The sequence below is a fragment of the Asterias rubens genome, chromosome 19 (assembly GCF_902459465.1).
Source record: "Asterias rubens chromosome 19, eAstRub1.3, whole genome shotgun sequence".
NCBI lineage: Eukaryota > Metazoa > Echinodermata > Asteroidea > Forcipulatida > Asteriidae > Asterias > Asterias rubens.
The window spans coordinates 3,235,705-3,258,396 of NC_047080.1; the positions used below are offsets into that span (position 1 = coordinate 3,235,705).

Sequence of the window (22,692 nt, forward strand, 5' to 3'; positions counted from 1 at the left end):
TTTGAGCTTTGTTAAAAAAACTCTCACAACCAATACTGCCTGACATTCGCCAATTATGGTTGGAAATTAAATTGTTATCTATTCTTGCGAACTGTTAAAGCAATTTACAAACAGTGTTCCTGAACTTCCATTTTTTGTGTTTTCAACCGTAAAAATTTCATCTTTGAACATGTTGAAATGGGCAAGGCCGTCTTCATTTTGCAAATAGTACCTCCATAGGAGGGAAATGAATTTCAATGGGAAACTTTTGAAGGGCACCAAGGCCAAGACCAGGGGCAATGGAGGGCACAACCTCATTTGCCTGCGTGTAACTCCAGGCCTGATGTTGTTAGCGGTTTTTTAATTTGCATGTAAGTTTTCTTGAATACGACTTCATTTCAGAGGGAAATATTATTTAACAGACGAAACAAAAATGGTTCGAGCATAAACTTCATAATCAGTAAGCTTTCAGATTCAAATTTAACTGAGGTATTTTTATCCTGTTTAATACCTTTAATGCTCTCGCCTTGTCTTGATTGACAAATGTACAACGGTAATTTTAACAGTAAAAGATATGTTATGCAAAATGTAATTATATATTTTTTCACTTTTCTTATACTATTTACCGTCACATCTTTGTATATTTAGCACTCGTACTTCCACTATTCTATTTGTCCGAAAGTACTTAAAAGTATTTTATATATATATTCACAATTATTATTACTATTGCATGTTATTTAATAAATCATGGTAGTATCACAATTCATCAACCTTGTTGGGTATTCTATAGTGATAATGTTGCCTGCCGGTTTGTTTACTTTGAAATTAATCGTAATTGCATATCAAAGTGTGATATCACAATACATGGACAGGCCCAAAATTATGCTTGGGGATTTTACGAACCGTTTGAACCCGGTTTTTTTTAGAATCGGGTCAAACTTTCAAACTTTTCCAGTCCAGTCATAGGCAATTTTTTCAAATGATGGACAAACTACAATCTGACTGGTTGGAACTGTCCCCCTCACCCAAAACGATGGGGAGAAAGTGTTAAATTTAAAACGTCATGTCCGTTACGTATCCAGTAAATTATATGGAAACTTGGTAAAGGGGTTTCGCAGATAAGAATGGCATAGCCTTTCTCTCCGTGGCATTTGTCTGCAGTTTTTACCATCCTGAAATAAGTCCATTTTTTGTTTTTAACTCCCTTTTCTGTAATGATTGAGACTAACAAAATCCTCGTTGGAAAGCACTACGCCAGTGGCAATTATTTCAGAGTGCAGAAAGCAATATTGCCTCACACCGGTGTGTCCCCGCCCAAATCATCAGTCACTCGGTTGATATTTGATATTTAATTGGCTTCAGTTCTTTAGCTGAAATTTGTTTTCCCTTAATTTGTTTCCTTTCTTTTCTTCTTGTTTCGTTGTAAATATATTGCATTACAACATGTCCCCTTTATAGTGTGTTTGGTATTTTGATATTAATAGCCTCATTCTCTGCCTGATGTTATTTTCATATACAAATTCTCTGGCTGATAATATTTTCATATAAAAATGCACAAAGGATTTTTAATGAACTGCCTTGGTGTCGGGTTTTTTTTTTTTTTGAGGGGGGGGGGGGGCATGAGGGGTCTGTTTTTTTCCCTTTTTTCCATATTTTGTTTCTTTTCTTCTTGTTTTTGGTTGTAAATAATATTACATTGTATGTGTCCCCTTGTGTGCGTTGGGTTGAGTATAGGGGCCTAGACCCAGAGACCTTGGTACTTATGTTTTAGTCACTTTCGCGTTTTTAAAAGCAGATTAGGCTTAATCCTCCTGATGGTGCACCATTAATGTAACCCCACTCAAACAATAAAAGGGTAAAACAAACAAGTGCTCAAATTACATCCTGGTTGCTTGGAAATTCATCGAATTTGATGTCAAAGAGCAACTTGAAAAGTTCATAAAACCCATCTGCGCACTAAGCAACGGCATACTGTGTACAAATTGACGTCACGCTTTGTCATGCAAAACGTACAGCAAAAAAATCGATAGCTAAACATGGGCGAAGAAGAACGAGAAAAAAAACGTAGAAAAAAAGTGTGGTGCACATTTTACGCACGGAAAGTATTGCGTACTGCTGAATTTACTACGAAAAGTCGTGTTTTAAGTGTTGAATTTTGGCTGGAACCTCGCAAAATATGGGCAAGAAAGGGAAGGTGGAGGATGGTGAGCCGCTGACCCCACGGGAGGACGGGGAGAAATCGAAATACGGTAAGTTTAAGATGCTTTTCGTTGACGTGAACTGGTGGTATTTTTTGTGTTGTGTGAAAGTTGTCTGGCATTGACGCGCATAGCGTGGTGGGGAGCTTTCTCCCCTGCACACTCTGCACTCTCTGCCGTCTCATTACTCGTGAAACCGGTCATTGCATTCTATGGACTAGGTCGAATTACTTCTTCAAGAAACCATATAGCTCACACACGACGGGGAGAGTTTAGAAGGGTCTAATGTCTAAACTTTGCTGAGCTAGTTCCATGGTTGGTTGGATGTATTAAAAAAAAAACATGAAACTAGAAAGAGTTTCAACAGTTTAACTTTTGTCTCGATCGATGTGTATACACACAGACCTTCCTAATACTACTAGCCATTCTTTTGTAGAATGTAAAACAATTGTAAAACATTATGGATACAATTAAACTTATGACAAATGACTTAATAATTTGTAGTAACATTTTTTAAACAATGGTGAGTTGAGTGAATGAAAAGAATGAAAACAACTGTTTAATTATTGTTTTGTGGTGTATTAATATTTTACATTAAATGTGCCATACATTCAAGACGACTTTAAATTTCACTTTAGCCTAAATTATCAAATTCCTATCTGTATCAATTATGATGTCACACAATCAAAATTTTTTGAGGGGGACTTTACCTGTAGTGTAGGGATTCAAACCCATGCAGGACCAATAATAAATCAGACATTTTTCCGAGTTTAATTAATTAGCCCAGATTAAGTAAATAAATAAAGACAGGTTTGCTATAGTAAGATTTGCTATAGTAAGATTTTTATTTATTTACTGATATCATTTCAACTGGGTGGCCCTTTAAAGACAATGGACACTATTGGTTATTGTCAAAGACCATTCTTCTCACTTGGTGTATCTCAACATATGCATAAAAATAAGTAACAAACCTGTGAAAATTTGAGCGCAATTGGTCGTCGAAGTTGCGAGATATAAATGAAATAAAAAACACCATTGTCACACGAAGTTGTGTGCTTTCAGATGCTTGATTTCTAGACCTCAAATTCTAAACTTGAGGTCTCAAAATCAAATTCGTGGAAAATTACTTCTGTCTCGAAAACTACCTCACTTCAGAGTGAGCCATTTCTCACAATGTTTCATAGGCCTCATATCAACCTCTCCCCATTAGTCGTTACCAAGTGAGGTTTTATGCTGATAATTTGTTTGAGTAATTACCAATAGTGTCCATTGCCTTTAAAGTTGCAACCTGCAAAGTCAGCCCCTGCAAATAAGTCACCTCCAAGCAAAGTTGCCCCCTGCAAAGATTACAAAATTGTTTTTTGGGTCAAAAATATTTGTTAATGTCAATAGAAGCGTGAAGAGCCAGTCCTCACCACGTTGTAATGACCTTGGCTAGTCACTGTTAATGGACCTTGCCTTCAGCCTGGTCCATTAACAGCATGAATGGTCAGCCACCAACCTTCATTACCAGTACTGTTATTGCCTAATTAAAAAGCTAATATTGCATGGTCACAAAAACAAAAGATAACTCTCTTCTTTTTTTGTCAGTAGTGGTGGCTCTGCTAAGGAGAATAGCTGGCTTGCCCAGGAACAAAATCACAAAAACATAATGCTATTTTAGGAATAAGCAAATTTGAGAATTTAAGATTTTAAAATTAGAGTAACAGGTTAACTTAAATTACAAACAAAATAAAAATTAAGCATTGAATGAAAAACATTATTTCAAACCTTTTCTTGTGTATGTTGGATTTAAACAATGGTATTGACACAATTGGTGATTGATTTATGTTCAGAATCATCAATATGCACAAAATAATAGCAGATCCAGGACTGAAATTAAGGGGGGGGGGGAATCCACAGACTGCATGGGTTTTAGCTCACAATATTCACTGAACCAGATCAAAACGAGAACAAACTATTCACACAGTTTGTGATCAGTTTTCTTAATTTATTTTTTTTCTTTCTTTTTTTCTTTTTCTTTACAAGCACTCAGAGAAGATTAAATCAATGTTGTCTAACAAATGGGTTAAATCCCGCTTCAATACTCAACACTACACAATATTTCAATACTTTAATATAATACTTAAAGATATTTTACAGACTTGAAGGCAACTAAATTAAGGCCTTTAAACATATTAGACGGTTATTGAAAAACACAAGATAAGTATATCCCGTGGGGTCAAGAGTTTACTTGCATGACATCGCTAAAATTGAGCTCAGTGTCAATTTGGAGCCCTTGTACAGCCCCTAGAGATTAATTAAAGCTACTCACGCAGTATTTGTTCAACAAATAGCGTTGGTTTGCAATATAAAAGCGTTCAATATAAAAGCGTTCAATAGGGGCCTATGTTATTATGTACACACATACAAAATTCATGCATATATTTACAGGCTAACAAGACACTATGTCTCGGTTTTGGTCGTTTCTTTTTTTCCTTTGAGTGCAAATTGGTGTGAAATTGGTGCAAATATGTCATCTATTCAAAATATTTTCCTGCCTAATTTTTGCACAATCCAATTTTTGTTTAGGATTAAAGATTTTTTTGTAAATTTTGAAAATCCATTTTTAACACAAAACTAGACTCTCTTAGGAACGATACAGAATTGTAAGAAACAAAAATCATGAAGATTACAGATTTACATAAAACTTACACGTTCTATTGATGATGATAGTAGAAAACATCCCTTGAAATATTTCTGTCTTTAAAAATTACATATTTGATGAGAAATAAATAATCCAATTTCGCGTTTGGAGTTTATCGCTCAGTGAGCGTTTTATTCATTTTTATTTTGGCATTGATGCAATGCAAAATTTGTAATCGGTTTTCACTATTCTCTCGTGACCCAGATGGCCGATCGATCTCAAACTTCTACAGGTTTGTCAATTTATATGGTGAATAACTTAAAGTGTTTGCACTGCCAGCAACTGTTTTGTTAGTTTGTCTGTTGAAATACTCCATGCTGTGTATACAATAGTGTATACTGAAATTGAAAAAAGGTGAAATGTATAAAGTGAAATTGGTCACCATGGAGATGTTTGTTTAATACTGACTCTGTGTACAGAACCTTGATTAACAACTCACTCCCCCCCCCCCCCCCACCATAACAAAATAACCGTTATATAACTCTCGCTAATAAGATAGAATCTATTGCAGCTGCGCTTACAGGGTTCTTTTCTTTACCATGACAACTGTGAAACTGTTAGAAAACAAGACACTATATTGTCTATATTAATGAGCACATTTTTTGTTGTATTATCTAATGCAGTCAATCAAATTGTGAAGGGGCATCTGATATGCTGTCCTCTTCAGTCTAAAAAGTAAGCGGGACATGTCCCCCCCCCCCCCCTCCCGCCCGACAATTTTTTTCTTCTTTTTTTCTTTTTCTACAACAAAAAATACAAATTTGTTACAAATTACAGCCAGAAAAGATTACCCCCAAAATATTGCACTACACAAAAGGACCATAATACATGAATTAATGTAATAAGTGAAGTGGAGTACACATTATTTCTATAAACCAATGTGGTAACAATGGCCTATGAGAAACAGACAGGTTGACACACTATGACCCTTCCACCAAAAACCTATAACGAGAACATTTTATGAATGCAAATGTTAATTTTGGTTTTTACCCATACACCGATGTGTGTTAGCACTGTATACTCAGTACTTTCCCGAGTCCTGTGAAAATGTGTAAAAAGGACCACAATATAATAATGTAATAAGTGAATCATGGAATACATATTATTTCTATCCTCTTTAATTCCTAATGATCCAATGTGTTGATAATGGCCTATGAGAAACAGACAGGTTGACATAATGTCACACTATAACCCTTTCACCACACTACATAAAACCTAATGAGAACATGTTATGAACGCAAATGTGTACTCTAATTAGGCAGCATTAGTCACAACACTAATGGCTCCATTATTAAAATCAACACATGTTGCAGTTTGTTGTTTTTTTCTGACATATTTATTGTCCAGCTGGAACAAAAATGGCAACAAGTTGGCTTTGCTCTTTTGCAAAGTACACCTTTGGTTTCTGGAACATTTCGGTTGTTTTTATTCTGATACAAAAATTTAAATTGTGTACACAATAAAACTAACATCTGAAAATTTCAATTTCAAAAGATTCGTGTTTTTGAGATATCGCCGAAAATCTGGAGCGAATAATACGTTCATGCATGAAGAATAATCCCTTAGTAGCAATAATTTGAGAAGCGTTAAGCCTATGCTGTTACGCTTCATAGATTAAAAAATGTTTGCAGAAAAACATGTGTCTTTTTACTTTAAACCACACTTTTCCCAAGTGAGTTTGTTTCTCAAAATGCTTTCGATCAGTCGCTGCTGTACATGTAGGTTTCTAACCACAGTTTTTTTTTTTATTGCCTACAATTTTAACAGTGATTACAAAACGTATACCTTCCCAAAATTTGGCTATATTGACCTGACAATCAAAGTCGCAAATCCTTACAAAAACAAATTTTAAATTTGGTCGGTAGTGTAACTATATCAAAGTGAAATGTTTCTCAAAATGTGTTCTATCGTTTGCTGTAGCTTTCTAACCAAAAGTTTTCATTGCCGGTAATTTTAAGAGTGATTACCAAACAATAATAATAAAGACTTGTAATGCACACATTATCCACCCTGCTGCTGGGTGTTCAAGGCACAATAAAGCCCCAAAACCTTCCCATTAGAATCTGCCTAGGACTTGTACCATCAGAGTGTCAAATCCTTACAAAAACAGATTTAAAATTTGATCTGTAATAATATTATAAGAAAGAATTAGTGGTAGATGACACATGATATTTTAACCCTTGCGTTTGCCTTTATTTATTAGCTCTATACGGGTCATATTTATAAGTGTTGTGAGTTACTATTGATCCCCACCATTGACAACCCAAAGCATGCCTGCTCACGACCCCATTGTTGCTTAGCCTTGTTGCTAAGCAACAGGGAAACCGATGTAAACTGTTGCCTGTGTAGAACAGACATATTGTCAATAGCGGCCATTGTGTTTGTGAGTTCTTCAGTACAGAGCATGCTGCCTTCAGTGGTTTTTACAATGGCAGTATTAGCTTGTAACAGGTTGTTCTACTAAAAGTCTAAACATGTATGACACCCTTTCAACAAATTATATAATTTTCTTTAGCATGTAGAAGCAGGGAGGATTAAAATAATTACATGAACAGGATGAACTAGCAAAAGGGAACAGAGAGGAGATCCAAGATTGAATGTTACAGACAACATGTATACCAATTTCTCTATGTAGGCCCCTATAGGATCGGACAAACTATATTGTTGTTCATAACTAAAAGAATAGATTTCTCTATAGGATTGGAAAAATTAATTGTTATTTATAACTGAGAAAATAGAATTAGCTTTTGCAAACTGATTAACAACAAAAAGGACCTGTGGTATAAATATGTTGTAATATAAATAAGTCATAAATAAAATAAAAAAATAATATTTATCAACTTGATGTTTCGACCCTAGCAGAGTCTTTCTCAAAGGCTAAAATGACAACACAACAAACATGAACAGGTGTAAAGTGTAACAGGGGCTAAACAGGGGCGGTCAAGTAGAAATACATGAATGCAGAGAGAAAGGAGGCAGACAGTAGTGGGAATTAGACAGGGGTGAACAATGAATAAGGAGACAAAGGGGTGGAGGGGCTGGTTTAATTATTATAGTAGTGGCAATTTATAACGCACCATGTCTGTCTAAAAGACACTCCTGGCGCAGGAGAGATGCAGAATGACCACAAGAAGTGGAAATAAAAAGGTTTTGATGGTTTAGTACCGATGCTTTTGAGTGAATGGTTTGATGTAGGGATCTGCACAAATGCTGCCTTTAAATTAAGACAAAGTGAACAGTAAAATGAGGGAGAAAAAGTAATGAATGATGTAGACTAGAAAGATAATAAATTCACAATCCACAATAGTTTCAGTCTAGATAGTCATTAATAAACACACTGTGAAAGTCTGTTCTCTATTGTGAAACCTAAACTAATTTGCATAATAAATTAAGTTACATAAGTGGGCCTGTCCATACTGATGTGGCCATATGGTGTGACACTTTTATGTTAATTGGCGACTAAAACATATAAAAAAAAAGATTTTTGTCAAGCTTGTTTACCATACACATTCCACATCATTTTAGGATTTTTCTGTACTTCAAGATTTCCATTCAGACAGATAATCAAAATAACAATAACAAAGAACACAGTATGGGGAGAATCGGAAAAATATCAATTCAGTTTTTGTTTTGTAATTTAGTAATAACTGAGGATAGTTTTTGTAATGATTTTTTTGTAACATGAGCATGTTGGACAGACATTTCATACATAAAATGTGAGAAAGGGATGCAAAACATTAACAGAACGCCAACATTCTTACCCCTTACGATTAATTTAGATCTTGAACATAAGCTCATTCTTTTTATTTTTTTATTCTGTCTTCTTTACAGGAAATGCCAAGAAATACGATCCAACATTTAAGGGACCAATCTCAAACAGGTGAGACACAGGTTTTTCATCATCAGTCACAATGTTTACAGGGATGATAAATTTCAGACTTTTATAGATAGATAAAAAATGATTGATTTTCTTGATTTATTTTTGTTTGAATGTTTCAGAGGATGTACAGACGTAATTTGCTGCATCTTGTTTCTGGCATTCATTGGTGGTATGGGAGTTGTAGGCTACTTTGGTAAGTAATTCAGGATCTGCCGTATTATAATTTGAATAATTAAGATGAAGAACAAAATACCCTGAATTGAGAATATTGAGAATAAATTTCAATTTTTCAGATTTGGCAGTGGAGTCCAAACTAATTGAATTAAGGATGTGTTAAAAAAAAAGAACACGAAATTACACTTTTTTCAAAGACCTTTTTTTTTTGGGGGGGGGGGTGGGGGTAAATCGAATTAACAAACTTTGGAAATTGTTACAAAATATACTTTCTGTTTGATCCTGTTTTTCACGAAAGGTAACTTAAATTTGTTTTGTATAATTGTAAGTGCATGTAAGTGAGTGCTAAAGTCAAAACTCTGGCATACTTTTTGTTATTTTCTTTTAAATTGTTTGCAATCAATGAAATTTTTGGGCAGTTGTTCCTGCTACATCTGGCCTTACATGCCGGCACTCCACCAACTCAGTTAACTTGCATTATCTTTGCATTATCCTTAATAGTTTATTTGTCAATTTCCGTGTGCAAGGGTGCCAACCAATAGCACAACCTTTAACTGCAATCAAACTTAGAACATTTAATTTAGTTAACGTTATAATTACATCAGGAAAAAAAAAAAAGAACCGATATTGATACTATTCAATCTTGGACACTGAAATAATAAGTTATGTTTCTTTGTTTGTAGCTTACAGAGACGGTGATCCATTGTCGTTAGTTTACCCCACAGACTCAAGGGGCCAGATATGTGGAGTCTCAGAAGCTGTCAAGTAAGTTCAAATCTCACTTATACATTTTTATTTCAAACTATTTAAAATTCATGGTAAATAATTGTATTTTGGATCGTGGGTCCATCCACCCCCCAAGTCCACTGGTCGAAGAAAAGTGTTCCTTAGGCGGATACGGGTGCTATACTAAGTATTCATTTTTAATATTATTTATTATTTGGTGAATAAACTTTGTGTCTTGTTCTCTTTTATAGAAGTAAACCATATCTGATGTTCTTTGATCTTCTGACGTGTGTGACGTCTCCCTACACTACGTTACTAGAGTTCAAATGTCCTACAACACAGGTAAGTTTAGTTATGGTTTACGGGGACATTGCCAGCTTAGTTTATAAACACTGCCAGTAGTTATCAAGATCTTGAACTGAATGGTGTGGACTGAGGACTGCACTAGTAAACATATTATACTCTATGGCTCTGCATACATCCAAAACAAGAGCCCAATATTTGGGGTGTTGAGTTAAATGCCATATAATGCTTGATTTATTGTATGCAACACACAATACCTCCCCCCCCCCAAAAAAAAAAAAGTTTAATAAATTATTATACATATTAAATTATATTTATAAAAATAAAAAAAATTCATGTTGCTTGTGTTTGATAATTCTCTAGATCTGTGTTTCTGCATGTCCCAATGAGACCTACGCTCCATACTCACAGCTTGTGGTGGCAACAGTTCTACCTGCGTTAATCGACTGGGATAAGTTCATATGTGATTACGACTTTGATCCAGAAACGGAATACACCACAGGATCCTACGTAAGTTGTAAAATTCTATCATTGCTATAATTCTGTTTTAATTTCACATTTATTTATCATATTTAAAGCCTGCATTGTTTGGATTATAAGAAAAACTGTAGTAGTGAACTTGGAGGTGAGTAAGACCACTAAAAAAACTTTTTTTCAAAAAGTATTGGCTCTGAGAAGAACAAGTGTAGTCTTGAACGGTGCACTTTGCTCGAGCATTTTAATAATTAATAATAATTTGGGGGGCTAATCATCCTAACTCGCAGCTAAGAGCTGAATTGCCAAGGATTAGGCAGCCACATTAACCCATTATGACCAGGAATCGAACCAGGGTCAACTTGGTGAAAGGCGAGCGCTTTACGCACAAGCCAACTGTGCCACCCTTTCCTGAAGACAAGCAGAGTGTACTGTTTGAAATGTCGAGACCTCATCAATTCTTCGCAGAGCCTACACTTATCCCAAAAGAGTTTTGTATGGCATGGAATGCACTGGCAAATTTGCTTGTAGAGTTTTTCTTATAATCTTGTTAGCGATATTAAAAATCATTTAGCGATATGAAAACCATTTACACTACAAATACCTCTGTACAAACTGGCTCTTGGGTTTTAAGGATACAACACGTTCAGTTTTGTTTTTCTTCCCACATACAGCAAGGAAATGATGGACTTGCAGCAATGTTCAATGATGAGAAATGTGCATCTTACTACTTAAAAAGCACCCCATGTAAGTTCTTTACAGTTTTTTTGACAAATGCTTGCAAAGGGTTCTCTTACCTAGGACTACTCTTACCACGGAGTAGATTTCAGGAGACTTTTCAGTTCTGAAATGAACTGTCCTGCTTTTTAGAAAATCAGCAGGAGCTGCTTCTTTTGCTTTATTTTAGTGGATCGTTATTAACTTCAATCTACCGCAGAACTAGACTTATAGCAAGACAGCTCTCTAAAGAACAAAATCTACCTGGCAAACCATTTTATTGATACCTCACCTTGCAATGGCCAAAATCCAATATAAAAAAGAAGACCACTGTTCAAATCTTTATGTATTTATTGTTTGGTTCCAAATCCTGATTTCTTATTTGTTTGGTTGATTTTGATTGTTACAGACGCTGATCGCTGTGTTCCATCCTTCCTCGTTGATTCTGCCAGCACTGTGGCAAGCGCCTTCTCCGACAATGAAACGATTCAATCATCGGCATCAGGTTCCTTCAACAGCTCAACTGCTTACGATCTCTTCTCCGAGTAAGAAACCAACAAATCTTCACCAATATCTCTTAACAAAGCATTTATAAAATGTTCAACTTTGTTCAAGTTTGTGAAATGAGTTTTCTTTTCAGACAAATACTGTGAAAATTTTGCCATTACAGCTGTTTAAAAGGGTTTTTTTTTCTTCTTTTTTTCTTTTTCCCTCCAACATTTAAAACATTCAATATTCCTCATGTTAGATTTTAATTTTAGAAATAGTTCATCTAATTAGGATTATATAAGTTTTGCTTTCATTGTTTGTGCTATCTTCATGATAATACCATGAAGTGCTCCGTGACATCTTTGGACATTAAAATTTTATTATTGGCAACCATCAGACAAACTTATAAGAACCCTTTAATTTAGCACAAAAAGAAGAAAATAAAAGTCTATAACCGTATATATGTATACTAGCCCAGACCTGATACTTCACAGAGGCAACAAAGGCAATCCATGCCCCCTGGTCATGCCCCCTGGTCATTGCCTTGGTGCCCTTGAAATGCTCCAGTAGAAACTTTTTCATAGGGTGCCCTGTACTGAGGAGAAAATGACTTGGTGCACTTGCCCTTTCAAAAACGAAGCATACAGTTCTGCTATCTCAAAATCTAATTAAGCTATCTGGCACAGGATGTGCTAATTAACTTTCCCTGATGAGTTTGTTTTATTACAATGTTTTTTTCTTGAACGCAGCAAAGTTTCATGGAAACGTGACTAGTGTAGGCCGATTGTTTGATCCCTACCAATTATAGTTCTACACCTGTTGGCTTTTATGAACAGTCTTGACCTGAGAACGTGCCAATGAAAAAGATTGCCATTTGAATTCCTTCTACAGCTAATTATAACCCAGCTGTGACATTACTTGAACACCCCTTGCATTTGAGGTCAAACTCAAACAGAGGCCAAATTTAAAACAAAAACATGTTTAGCGTCTTCCTTTTGTTCTTTCTTTCTTTTTCAACCGAGGAAAAGGAAACATTTTAACAATAACAGGCGAAGAAAAAATAATCAAAAAGGAACAAGGCCAAGACCAGGGCAATAGGCCATGGCCTATGTGTAACTCCAGGACTAGAACTGTGAAAAATTACGATTGCAACAAGGATTTTATCGCATTATTTGCTCTTTTGCGAACCAAATTTACAATGTACAGTTCAGATTTACCACCATGAAGTTCAACCTCTCTTGTTTGTAGTTTTTCCTTTGTTTTGACGTAAAATCTTGTTTTGCCGTTTCCTCCTTAGTGCTGCCAGCCTTCTACTGACATTCTCCTCGCTTGTTGAGATCTTGTTTGAAGATGTTATCAACTCTTGGTACCTCATTGTTGGGTGAGTGCATAATACAAAAAAACTTATCTTTTTTGTGCTGAATATCCTAGACGTTTGAAATTGTTTGTGTACATTGATTTATGCATTTTTGCTGTGAATTGTATCTTCTGTATTTTTGTACGCAGAAAAGTACGGTATTATATATCCGTTTCAGATGTACGCTCTTATATTTCTTATTTATGTGTTTAGAATAAGCAGGGTTTGCATGCATTTCACATTCAAGAATGGCTATGTAGAATAAATGTAGTGTGAAAAACCCCAACATTTTCTTTGTACACTTATAGGGGGAGGGAGGGGTTTTTGTCTATAAAAAGTGTATGGTCTGTAAGCTTGTACAAATATTAATTACTGTGAACGGCCCCTTAATTTTCATTGATGATTTGATCTTGTCAGGGGTCTTGGAGTTGGAATGCTTCTCTCGCTTCTCTTTATCATCTTGATGAGATGGTTGGCCGGTATCATCACGTGGCTAACTCTACTGGGTCTTCATGTCCTGCTTGGACTTGGTAAGCTGCAGCTTCTCAAAATAGTTTCTTGCTTAGCAGAAAAAGTTGTTTAGGATAATTGATTTTCAGAAAAAAAAACTATTTACCTCGGTCGTGACACTTTTGTCCCTGAGCAAGACACTTAACTATAATTGCTTCTCTCCACCCAGGGGTAAATGGGTGCCTGTGAGGGCGGAGATGGTTCTTGTGATTGATTTAGCTTTTGGTTTGCTTATTTGGCAGCACATGCTGTATACTCGCCAGGGAGCTGAGATGGTTAAAGGAATTAATGGAATCGCCCAGTGACCAGGGGTTCTAATGTTTGAAGTGCTTTGTGGCTTGGTGTATAACGCGCTATATAAAAACGATTTTTATTTTTATTATATTATTAATATTTGGCAATTTCTCTCAATTCTTCACCAGGTTTGTATTGTTGCTGGCAGCAGTATACAAGCTTAGAAGGAGTGGACGGAGCGGATGCAGCCCTGACTTTTACAACTAACCTCTCAAGTTATCTGCGGCTACAAACAACATGGCTGGTGTTTGGTAAGCTCTCTGCCTGCTCTTCCTTAACCCACTTATAATAGTAATAACAATAATATTACTTATACCATGCATTTTCCATATTTAAAATTATCAATTGTGCCTTTACAATAAGACAAATTAAAATACCAAGTAAACTACATACTGATCTTAAAAATTCATAGCGATAACAAACAAACATCTACAAAAGTAAACGAGTTTGTACAACGCACCCTTAAGAAAAGTATTCTGAAAAAAATTTAAGTTAAAGCCAGACCAGCCAAGGACTATTGATTGAATTTGATTTGCCTTTATTAATTCTTATTAAAAATTGCCTGCAGTTATTTAGTACGTTTTGCATAAGATGTGACATTGTAGCCCTTCATCATAATTGAATCCTTTCCCTTGTGATAATATTACAGGAATTATCCTCGCTGTTTTACTTGTCATCTTGCTGCTTACCACCCTGTGTCTCTGCAATCGTATCCGTGTTGCTATCGCACTCATCAAAGAAGCTAGCAGGTAACCATCCTATCTATAAGATACCCTGTTAACACAGCACTGCGACCTTACAAAGATCACTAGTTTACACCAAGACCAATGCCGACAAAGCAGTTCTACTTGCGTATGACTGTACTTTTTAAGAAACGCTTATTTCTTTCTTATTGGTATAGTTTTATTTAAATGTGCATTTTCTAAACTTTTTTTTTTTTTTTTTTTTTTTTCGAATTTAATGTTTGTGTGAAGTGCTTGGGTGCCTTTTTAGGCGGATTCTGTGCTCTAAAGATCTGTTAATTATCTTTATTAACCATATGTTTTGTATCTTCTCTTGTTTCACTCCAGAGCTGTTGGGAAGATCATGTCTACATTACTCTGGCCGATCTTCCCATACCTTCTCCAGGTTGGATTCTTCACAGTTTGGATTACCATCGCTGTGTATCCTTTTATTTTACCAATTTATGCTTAACTTTCATTTTTTTTTAAACAAATTGTGTGTTTGTGTATAGACTCAACCTGTTTGTTGTCAATTCCATCTTTCTTAAACTTTGTAAAAACTCTGTAAATTTGAATGTTGTCAACCTTTTGGTTGTTTTTTATTCAGATTTAGATGCATACTAAAAGGGCTTCAGGCCTGAAGTCTTTAAATATTTGAGTAAAACAAATTACCTCTTTGTCAGAGGTTAATTCAGAGGGAGAGGTTTCTCACAATGTTGTTTACAATTTAAACAGTTATTTTAAGTAATTATTAATAGTGTCCAGTGCCTTAAAGGAAAGGGTTAAGCAATTTTAAATTTGATGAATTGAAGCAAATTCCATTTAAAGTGAACAAAACAGTGCATTCCTTGACGTTGCTATTAAAGTTTCTTGGCGACTTCCCATCAAGCTATGTATACAGTCTCAATGGATGACAATGACACTGTGGCACCAGCTAACAATGACTCATGTGACATTGCGGTAAGTTGCGTCACATCAGGGACACAACGTCCTTCAACACGTCCAAGTCACTTCTGAAGTCTCACTTATTTCAGGAGGCCTACCATCCATGAATTATCAATTTATTCTGTGCCTCAGCGCCTTTGAGCAAACCTTTGATTTAGGCGCCGTATAAATTTGTTTCCTGATCTTTTTTTTATGATGGCAATTTTTTGTTCAGCTTTGCTTATGGGTACATAAATACTGTGTCCCTTTGCTTGGTGCTACAGTAATTTTTATTGGGATTCAATTTTAAATTTCAATGATCGAGTGTTGTATTTGGTGTCGTACATGGTATTCCGAATAGATAATATTAGTGATAGTGGCATCTTATTTAACGTTGCATAATCACTCAGTGACGCTCAAGGCGTTCTAACAGACAGCATCTTCCCTGCAAGATATGTGTGACTCTAATTGAATTATGAGATTTTCTCCTTTTACATGAAACGGTTTACAAGGTGCAAAAAAAACAGTTAATGGCCTGACGTTTCGACCCTAGCAGAGTCTTTCTCGAAGGCTAAACCAGAAGTTTACAAGATGCTGATTCCCAGTCTCTGTTCCTTTTATCCCTGCAGACGTTCTCAACCCTCTACCCCAACACCACAGCACTTTGTTCTTTCCAATCCTACGCTCTCGCCGACTACGTCTTGTACCTACAAATCTACAATCTCTTTGGCTTGTTCTGGTTGGTCAACTTTGCCATTGCTCTGGGTCAGGTCACCCTAGCAGGAGCCTTTGCGTCTTACTACTGGGCCTTTACTAAGCCTCAAGACATCCCTGCATTCCCTCTCTTCAAGTCATTCTATCGAGCCATAAGGTAAGTTTCTCAAAGGTAGTCAGGTAATTTACAGTTCAATGCATGAAATTAAACATAGTGCTATTGGTAATTGTCGAAGACAAGTCTTCTCACTTGGTGCATCTCAACATATGCATAAAATAACAAACCTGTGAAAATTTGAGCTCAATCCATGCTAAAGTTGCGAGATAATAATGAAAGAAAAAAACACCCCTGTCACACGAAGTTGTGTGCTTTCAGATGCTTGATTTCGAGACCTCAAATTCTAAATCTGAGGTCTCAAAATCAAATTTGTGGAAAATTACTTCTTTCTCAAAAACTACGTCACTTTATTGGGAGCCGTTTCTCACAATGTCACAAATCAACCTCTCCACATTATACTTGTAATCAAGAAAGGTTTTATGATAATAGTTATTTTGAGTAATTACCAATTGTGTCCACTGCCTTTAACAGTAGATTGTAGAGTGTATGCCATTTTAAAATAATATAAGTTATTTCGCAAGTTTTTCCGTATTCCACGGCGCGCATGTTATAATGAATTTGTCTTCCAGTCTCATCTGTAACGCGCAGAGTTTAAAGTTTCAGAACATTGTTTTGTGACGAACGGCATAGACAGAGTGCAATATAAAAACTGGGAGTAGATTATAGCTTTTTATACCACCCTCCAGTCCGAGCATCTGATTGGTTGATTGGCGCGTACTGGAAGATATTCTTAAACAACTGTTTTAACAGATGATTAAACATCTGTAATGTTTACTATTGTGGTTAATGAATGAATAATTTATTATTAACTATTAAAGTTCAGATTAAGGTTGTTTTAAATCTTACCCTTTTTTATGTGATTGCAGATACCATCTTGGTTCCATAGCCTTTGGTTCTCTCATCATAGCTATCATCCAGATCATTCGCACAATGCTGGAATATACAGAAGCTAAGCTTAAAGGTACAGTCTCAATTAGTCTACTCTAAACTCTATAACTTCTTTGCCCTCAGTTTTTTCTTTTTTGTTCTCAAAAATCAATTGGGCAGTTAAATTAAAGACCAATTGGCAGGTAAATTGTCCCAACGTCTGATGCTGTGCGCTGAGGCAACCCCATCAGATGCAGTGTCCAGTGGCAATAAACAATTTGAAGCTTGAAGTAGTTGTATGAGGACTATTTCTAGGGTGGAATATTCTTAAAAGTCCTGACCCTACCGCATTTTCAGTTAATTGCTCAGAAGGTCAATCTATCCTGCTGGATATTTGGTGCTGTTCCTTTAAATTGCTACACATTTTCCCCTTGTTTCTCTCTCTCTCTCTCTCATGAAAAGTGATTAATAGTGCGTACTTATTAATTTTCCAATTTAATATTGTTTTGATGTATCCATGTGCTTGTTTTTCTTAGTTTCACCCGGGCCAGTTTTGCCTTTGTGTGCAAATTAAATGGGATGAATCATAAACTTGTTATCTTTACAGTATTTATTTTTTAAAGTACTTTGATGTATGTTAGATGCTAAGGATCTTGATATTTAGGGTGAGGTTCTGGCAACCTCTCATCTCTTGTATTTCTCCTGTTAATTAAGTTATTTAATTTCATATGAGTAGCAATTTCTTTCTTTTTTGCTCCTGTGGATTTGTTTAGTTTTAGTAAATAAAGTTCTATGTTTTTCTAATCTGTTCTTTCTGTATTACGTTTTTTTTTTTACGTAATTTTTTTAATTATTTTGTATAGTACTTTTTATTATTAATATTATTAACCAATAGAGTCTTCCAGCCATTTCTATTTTTTAATGCTGTATATGTGACAGCCTCAATGCGATTTTTCATTTCAATCTGCATTAGCAAAAACTGAATAATGTTTTATCATTGACTATTTTGTTTTTATTTTCACCAGGCAAGGAAAATCAAGTTGTCAAGTACATCTTGAAGTGTCTCAAGTGTTGCTTCTGGTGTCTGGAGAAGTTCATGAGATTCCTCAATAAGAACGCCTACATTCTTGTAAGAAACTATTTACTTGCTTAAAATATTACTAATTCAGTCATCCTTTCATAAAACAACAATTGTCTGACAGAATAGTAGAACCCCAAAACATTTTTCTTTATCCCTGATGTACTTATTTGGTCATTGTAATTTTTTGCGATACTCATATTTACTTGTTTGTATATATTTGCACGATTTTTAAAAAATGAATATCTTGTATACAAATTTATAGGTTGCTGTTTATGGAGAGAATTTCTGCACTTCTGCTAAGAATGCCTTCTTTTTATTGATGCGGAATATTCTCAGGTAAGTCAAAATTCAGTCTTCAAATAATAATACTAATCACTGCTTCCCCCACCATATTACTAGAATTTGAATGCAATATTTTAAAATCCTAAATTCACTACATTTCTTTCCATTTTCTCTTACAAGTTTATTTAAATATTTCTTTTTGATTGTATAGTTGTGAGTTAAAAAGAAAGGAAAAAAAGTAGCCAGTTAATTTATTGTGTAGTGCTTTTAAATTGTTATTGTCATTTAGTCATTGGCTACCAGTTCCATTTTAATAAACCATCAATAATAATAATATTAATAATTTATTTATGTTCACAGAGTTGCAGTCATCAATAAGCTAACAGATTTCTTGATCTTCCTTGGTGAGCTGTTTGTGGTCGGTGTCGTCGGCGTGACATCCTTCTTCTATTTCACCAATAGCATTACTTGGGCATCTGATCTCATCACAGTGCCTACACTCAACTACTACTGGATTCCTATTATTGTAAGAAAACTCACTTCTATCCGTAATTTTTTTTTTATTTTTCATTTATTTGCCAACATGAAAACATCTGCAAACATGAAAAATCACATTAAAAGATCTACGAGAACAAGCAATACACTAGTTTTAAGAAGAATACAAAAATGTAAAAACATTTAGCAAAGTACTGAGGAACCTGGCCTGGCGCAGGCAGATAAATACATGTAGGAAACAACCTCCAGTGGGGGTGGTACACAAAACCGTTTAGAAGCAAAACGAAAGACTTGAACCCTGGCAGGGAAAGCCCATAGTGACAAAAAGTCACTTTCAAAGTTGGTGGCCTATGCAACAACAAGACCAAACACACCCTCCCCAGGACTATTTCTGTGTGTCACTGATCTATTGATGAAAATATAGATTTTGTTTAAAATCTACTTTCAACTGTAGATTTGTTAAGCATATTTTACAGTTGATCATGAAGTGATAATTCAACTTGAAAATGACTGTCTTTCCAGAAACAACATGATGTGAAAAACTCATCTGGAAACTTGTTATATTCCAATTTCCAAAAACATTTTCAAGTGAAAACAATTTACTTCAGGAAAAAACATCATTTTAAACAAAACTTTGTGTTGACTTTCCTCAGATTATAACGGTAGGAACCTACTTCGTCGCTAAGTGCTTCTTCAGTGTCTATGATATGGCGGTCGACACTCTCTTCCTGTGCTTCTGTGAGTATTTATTGAATAAATTTGAATACATGAATATTAAATGTAGTGTCTATGATATTGTTCTTACACACTCTTCCTGTGCTTCTGTGAGTTTTTATTGAACAAATTTGAATACACGAATATTTAATGTAGTGTTTGTGATATTGTACTGACACACTCCTCATGTGCTTCTGTGAGTATTTATTTAATAAATTTGAATACATGAATATTTAATGTGTATAAAGGTAGAACACAAGATTGGTGAGGATACAAAACACTGTTTAATGTTAGTCTGAAAGCTTACTGATAGTGAAGTTCATACTAGAACCATTTTCCCCAGAAATATTTCCATCTGAAATCGGAATAATCTTTTGAGAAGTTGAATTGAGTATTTCTTTCTGGTGTTGTTGTTGTTTCAGTGGAGGATTTAGAGCGCCATGATGGTTCCCCAGAGAAGCCCTTCTACATGTCCAAAGAACTGATGAGTATCGTTGGAAAGAACAACAACTTCAAAGATGATAGAGATTAGGATAACTACAAACAAATATGAAATTAGTCGGACGATATCAGTGTTCCTATTGTACTTCTTCTGCAGCCAGGCAGAAAATTACTGTGACTGGTTTTGTTGAAATGCTACCGTGCGTTCTCACCTGGACTTGTATTTTGCGACATTTGCATCGAGTTTTACAGCATGTTCGTGGTAGGTTGACAGGGCGGAGCTGTTTTAAGTGGCCCTGTAAAAATACCGTGGCTGCGCCGAAGTGGTTGGCGACCTCTTTCTGCCTTTTAAGTTTACATCACCGTCGCTGTAAGTTGACAGGGAGGTCATTTAACAATGCATGGATTTAATTTTGTCATTTTAAAGAAAATTGCGGTACTTTGACAAAAATATGTTCATGTAGAACACGGCTATAGGCCTTTATTATGCAACCATCATCTTGGTCATGTTCCCCGTATCCAATAACAGTAATGGATGCTACTATTCACTGTACATAAAGGAACCAGACTATTTTTCCTTCCAGCCTCGGTTTCAAAACATTTATCTGAATGGGAGAAAAACAAAGATGGCCGCCATAAAGGGCTATTGTCTAACACCTGAGGTTTACTCTGGCAGGGACTGTTAACATCTTGTTCTTCTAGTACTTTCATTTGCAACTTTGGCGATATTAGACATTAATATTATGAGGCTTAAAGGTATTGTATTTTTTTATTTAAAAGTGCAGTCTGATTTGAACAATCATCTTAAAGAGATTTTAGAACTTTATCAAAATATCTTCTCTGAAATCGTTTATCTGCAAATTATTTTGTTTGTTTTGTATTGTAAAAATAGAGTGCTTAAGTTTGTTGCTGGAAAAGGGTATGTATTTTTACGAGGAAAAAAGGTCAAAGTATTTAGTTCGATATGAATATATATTTTAACAAATGGTTTACGTTTTACTCTTGTGCTCTCGTCTGTTTAATAGTCCCTTTATGGATCTGTTTTATTTTGTACCCATGTCTTTCTTCTAATAATATAGCATTCCTGATGTTTATTATTCAATTCAATTCATTTCAAAACTAGGTTATTTTCATGTTTATTGCATAGAGTGTCTCTAGTACCTAATATTGGTTGTTATGTGTGCTTTGTTAGACCTTAGTATTATGGTATTATTATACAATATTATATGTAACTCTGTTCATGTGGAAATGTCACGCTTTTTCCAAATTCCACTGGTCATTGAAAATTTCTACAAACTCTTTTAACAGTTTTTATTGTTCAAGCAGTGTTTCAGGGTTCAAACAGACAACTGTGATTTGTTTATGAATTTTTTATGAATTGTTATCAAGTTGGTGAAAGTTTTGAAATGAGGCTTTTCTTCTCTGTTTTGAATTTAAGCTAATAATTTCAATTTAAGTGAAGTGGACAAGAATGCAAAGTGGAGTTCAAGTAATAATTAACAGCAAATTATTTTAAAAAAAATTCTCAAATAATTGAAACAATTAAGTGGTATGGCAATATACGCAACATAACAAACCATGACAAGAGTAACATATAATTCTTAAACCCACCATTATTGATGTGAAATATTACCATACAGTTTTTGTATATATTTGAAATGTATATTTTCAATATAAGGAAATGCCTTTGGGAAAGAGTTTTAAACATTTTTAAAAGTGTAGAAGTTTAGTTTAATGGATCGGCATTATGTAAATACCTCGATTTATCCTTAAGCCGTCCTATCCTCAGCCTTGACCAATTCATTTGAGTTTAATTTGAATATTTTATGTTATATACTACTCTACCCATTGTGTGCAGTTTCTATGCGCACATGGCAATGTTTTTTAGCCAAGCAACAAAAGTATCGTTGGAAAGAACAACAACTTCAAAGATGATAGAGATTAGGATAACTACAAACAAATATGAAATTAGTCGGACGATATCAGTGTTCCTATTGTTCTTCTTCTGCAGCCACGCAGAAAATTACTGTGACTGGTTTTGTTGAAATGCTACCGTGCGTTCTCACCTGGACTTGTATTTTGCGACATTTGCATCGAGTTTTACAGCATGTTCGTGGTAGGTTGACAGGGCGGAGCTGTTTTAAGTGGCCCTGTAAAAATACCGTGGCTGCGCCGAAGTGGTTGGCGACCTCTTTCTGCCTTTTAAGTTTACATCACCGTCGCTGTAAGTTGACAGGGAGGTCATTTAACAATGCATGGATTTAATTTTGTCATTTTAAAGAAAATTGCGGTACTTTGACAAAAATATGTTCATGTAGAACACGGCTATAGGCCTTTATTATGCAACCATCATCTTGGTCATGTTCCCCGTATCCAATAACAGTAATGGATGCTACTATTCACTGTACATAAAGGAACCAGACTATTTTTCCTTCCAGCCTCGGTTTCAAAACATTTATCTGAATGGGAGAAAAACAAAGATGGCCGCCATAAAGGGCTATTGTCTAACACCTGAGGTTTACTCTGGCAGGGACTGTTAACATCTTG

General features: G+C 35.2%; 1 protein-coding gene across 1 annotated transcript; it reads left to right on the top strand.

Annotated features, from left to right (window-relative positions):
• Nucleotides 1-2,067: 2,067 nt before the first annotated feature.
• Nucleotides 2,068-22,024, top strand: LOC117303141 (choline transporter-like protein 2). The gene is made up of 21 exons (XM_033787248.1): nucleotides 2,068-2,228; nucleotides 8,695-8,743; nucleotides 8,863-8,936; nucleotides 9,601-9,682; nucleotides 9,895-9,985; nucleotides 10,310-10,456; nucleotides 11,095-11,167; nucleotides 11,547-11,682; nucleotides 12,924-13,007; nucleotides 13,401-13,513; nucleotides 13,916-14,038; nucleotides 14,437-14,536; nucleotides 14,858-14,950; nucleotides 15,376-15,469; nucleotides 16,063-16,304; nucleotides 17,132-17,226; nucleotides 18,158-18,261; nucleotides 18,476-18,549; nucleotides 18,856-19,021; nucleotides 19,644-19,728; nucleotides 20,127-22,024. The coding sequence occupies exons 1-21, from the start codon at nucleotides 2,156-2,158 to the stop codon at nucleotides 20,234-20,236; spliced, it is 2,208 nt and encodes a 735-aa protein (XP_033643139.1). The 5' UTR covers nucleotides 2,068-2,155; the 3' UTR covers nucleotides 20,237-22,024.
• Nucleotides 22,025-22,692: the final 668 nt, after the last annotated feature.

Excerpts from the sequence above, each read along its gene's own strand:
- LOC117303141 (XM_033787248.1), top strand. The coding sequence starts at position 2,156 with ATGGGCAAGAAAGGGAAGGTGGAGGATGGTGAGCCGCTGACCCCACGG. Across the intron at positions 8,744-8,862 it reads AAGGGACCAATCTCAAACAG|AGGATGTACAGACGTAATTT; the intron begins GTGAGACACAGG and ends TGAATGTTTCAG. Across the intron at positions 9,986-10,309 it reads TCAAATGTCCTACAACACAG|ATCTGTGTTTCTGCATGTCC; the intron begins GTAAGTTTAGTT and ends ATAATTCTCTAG.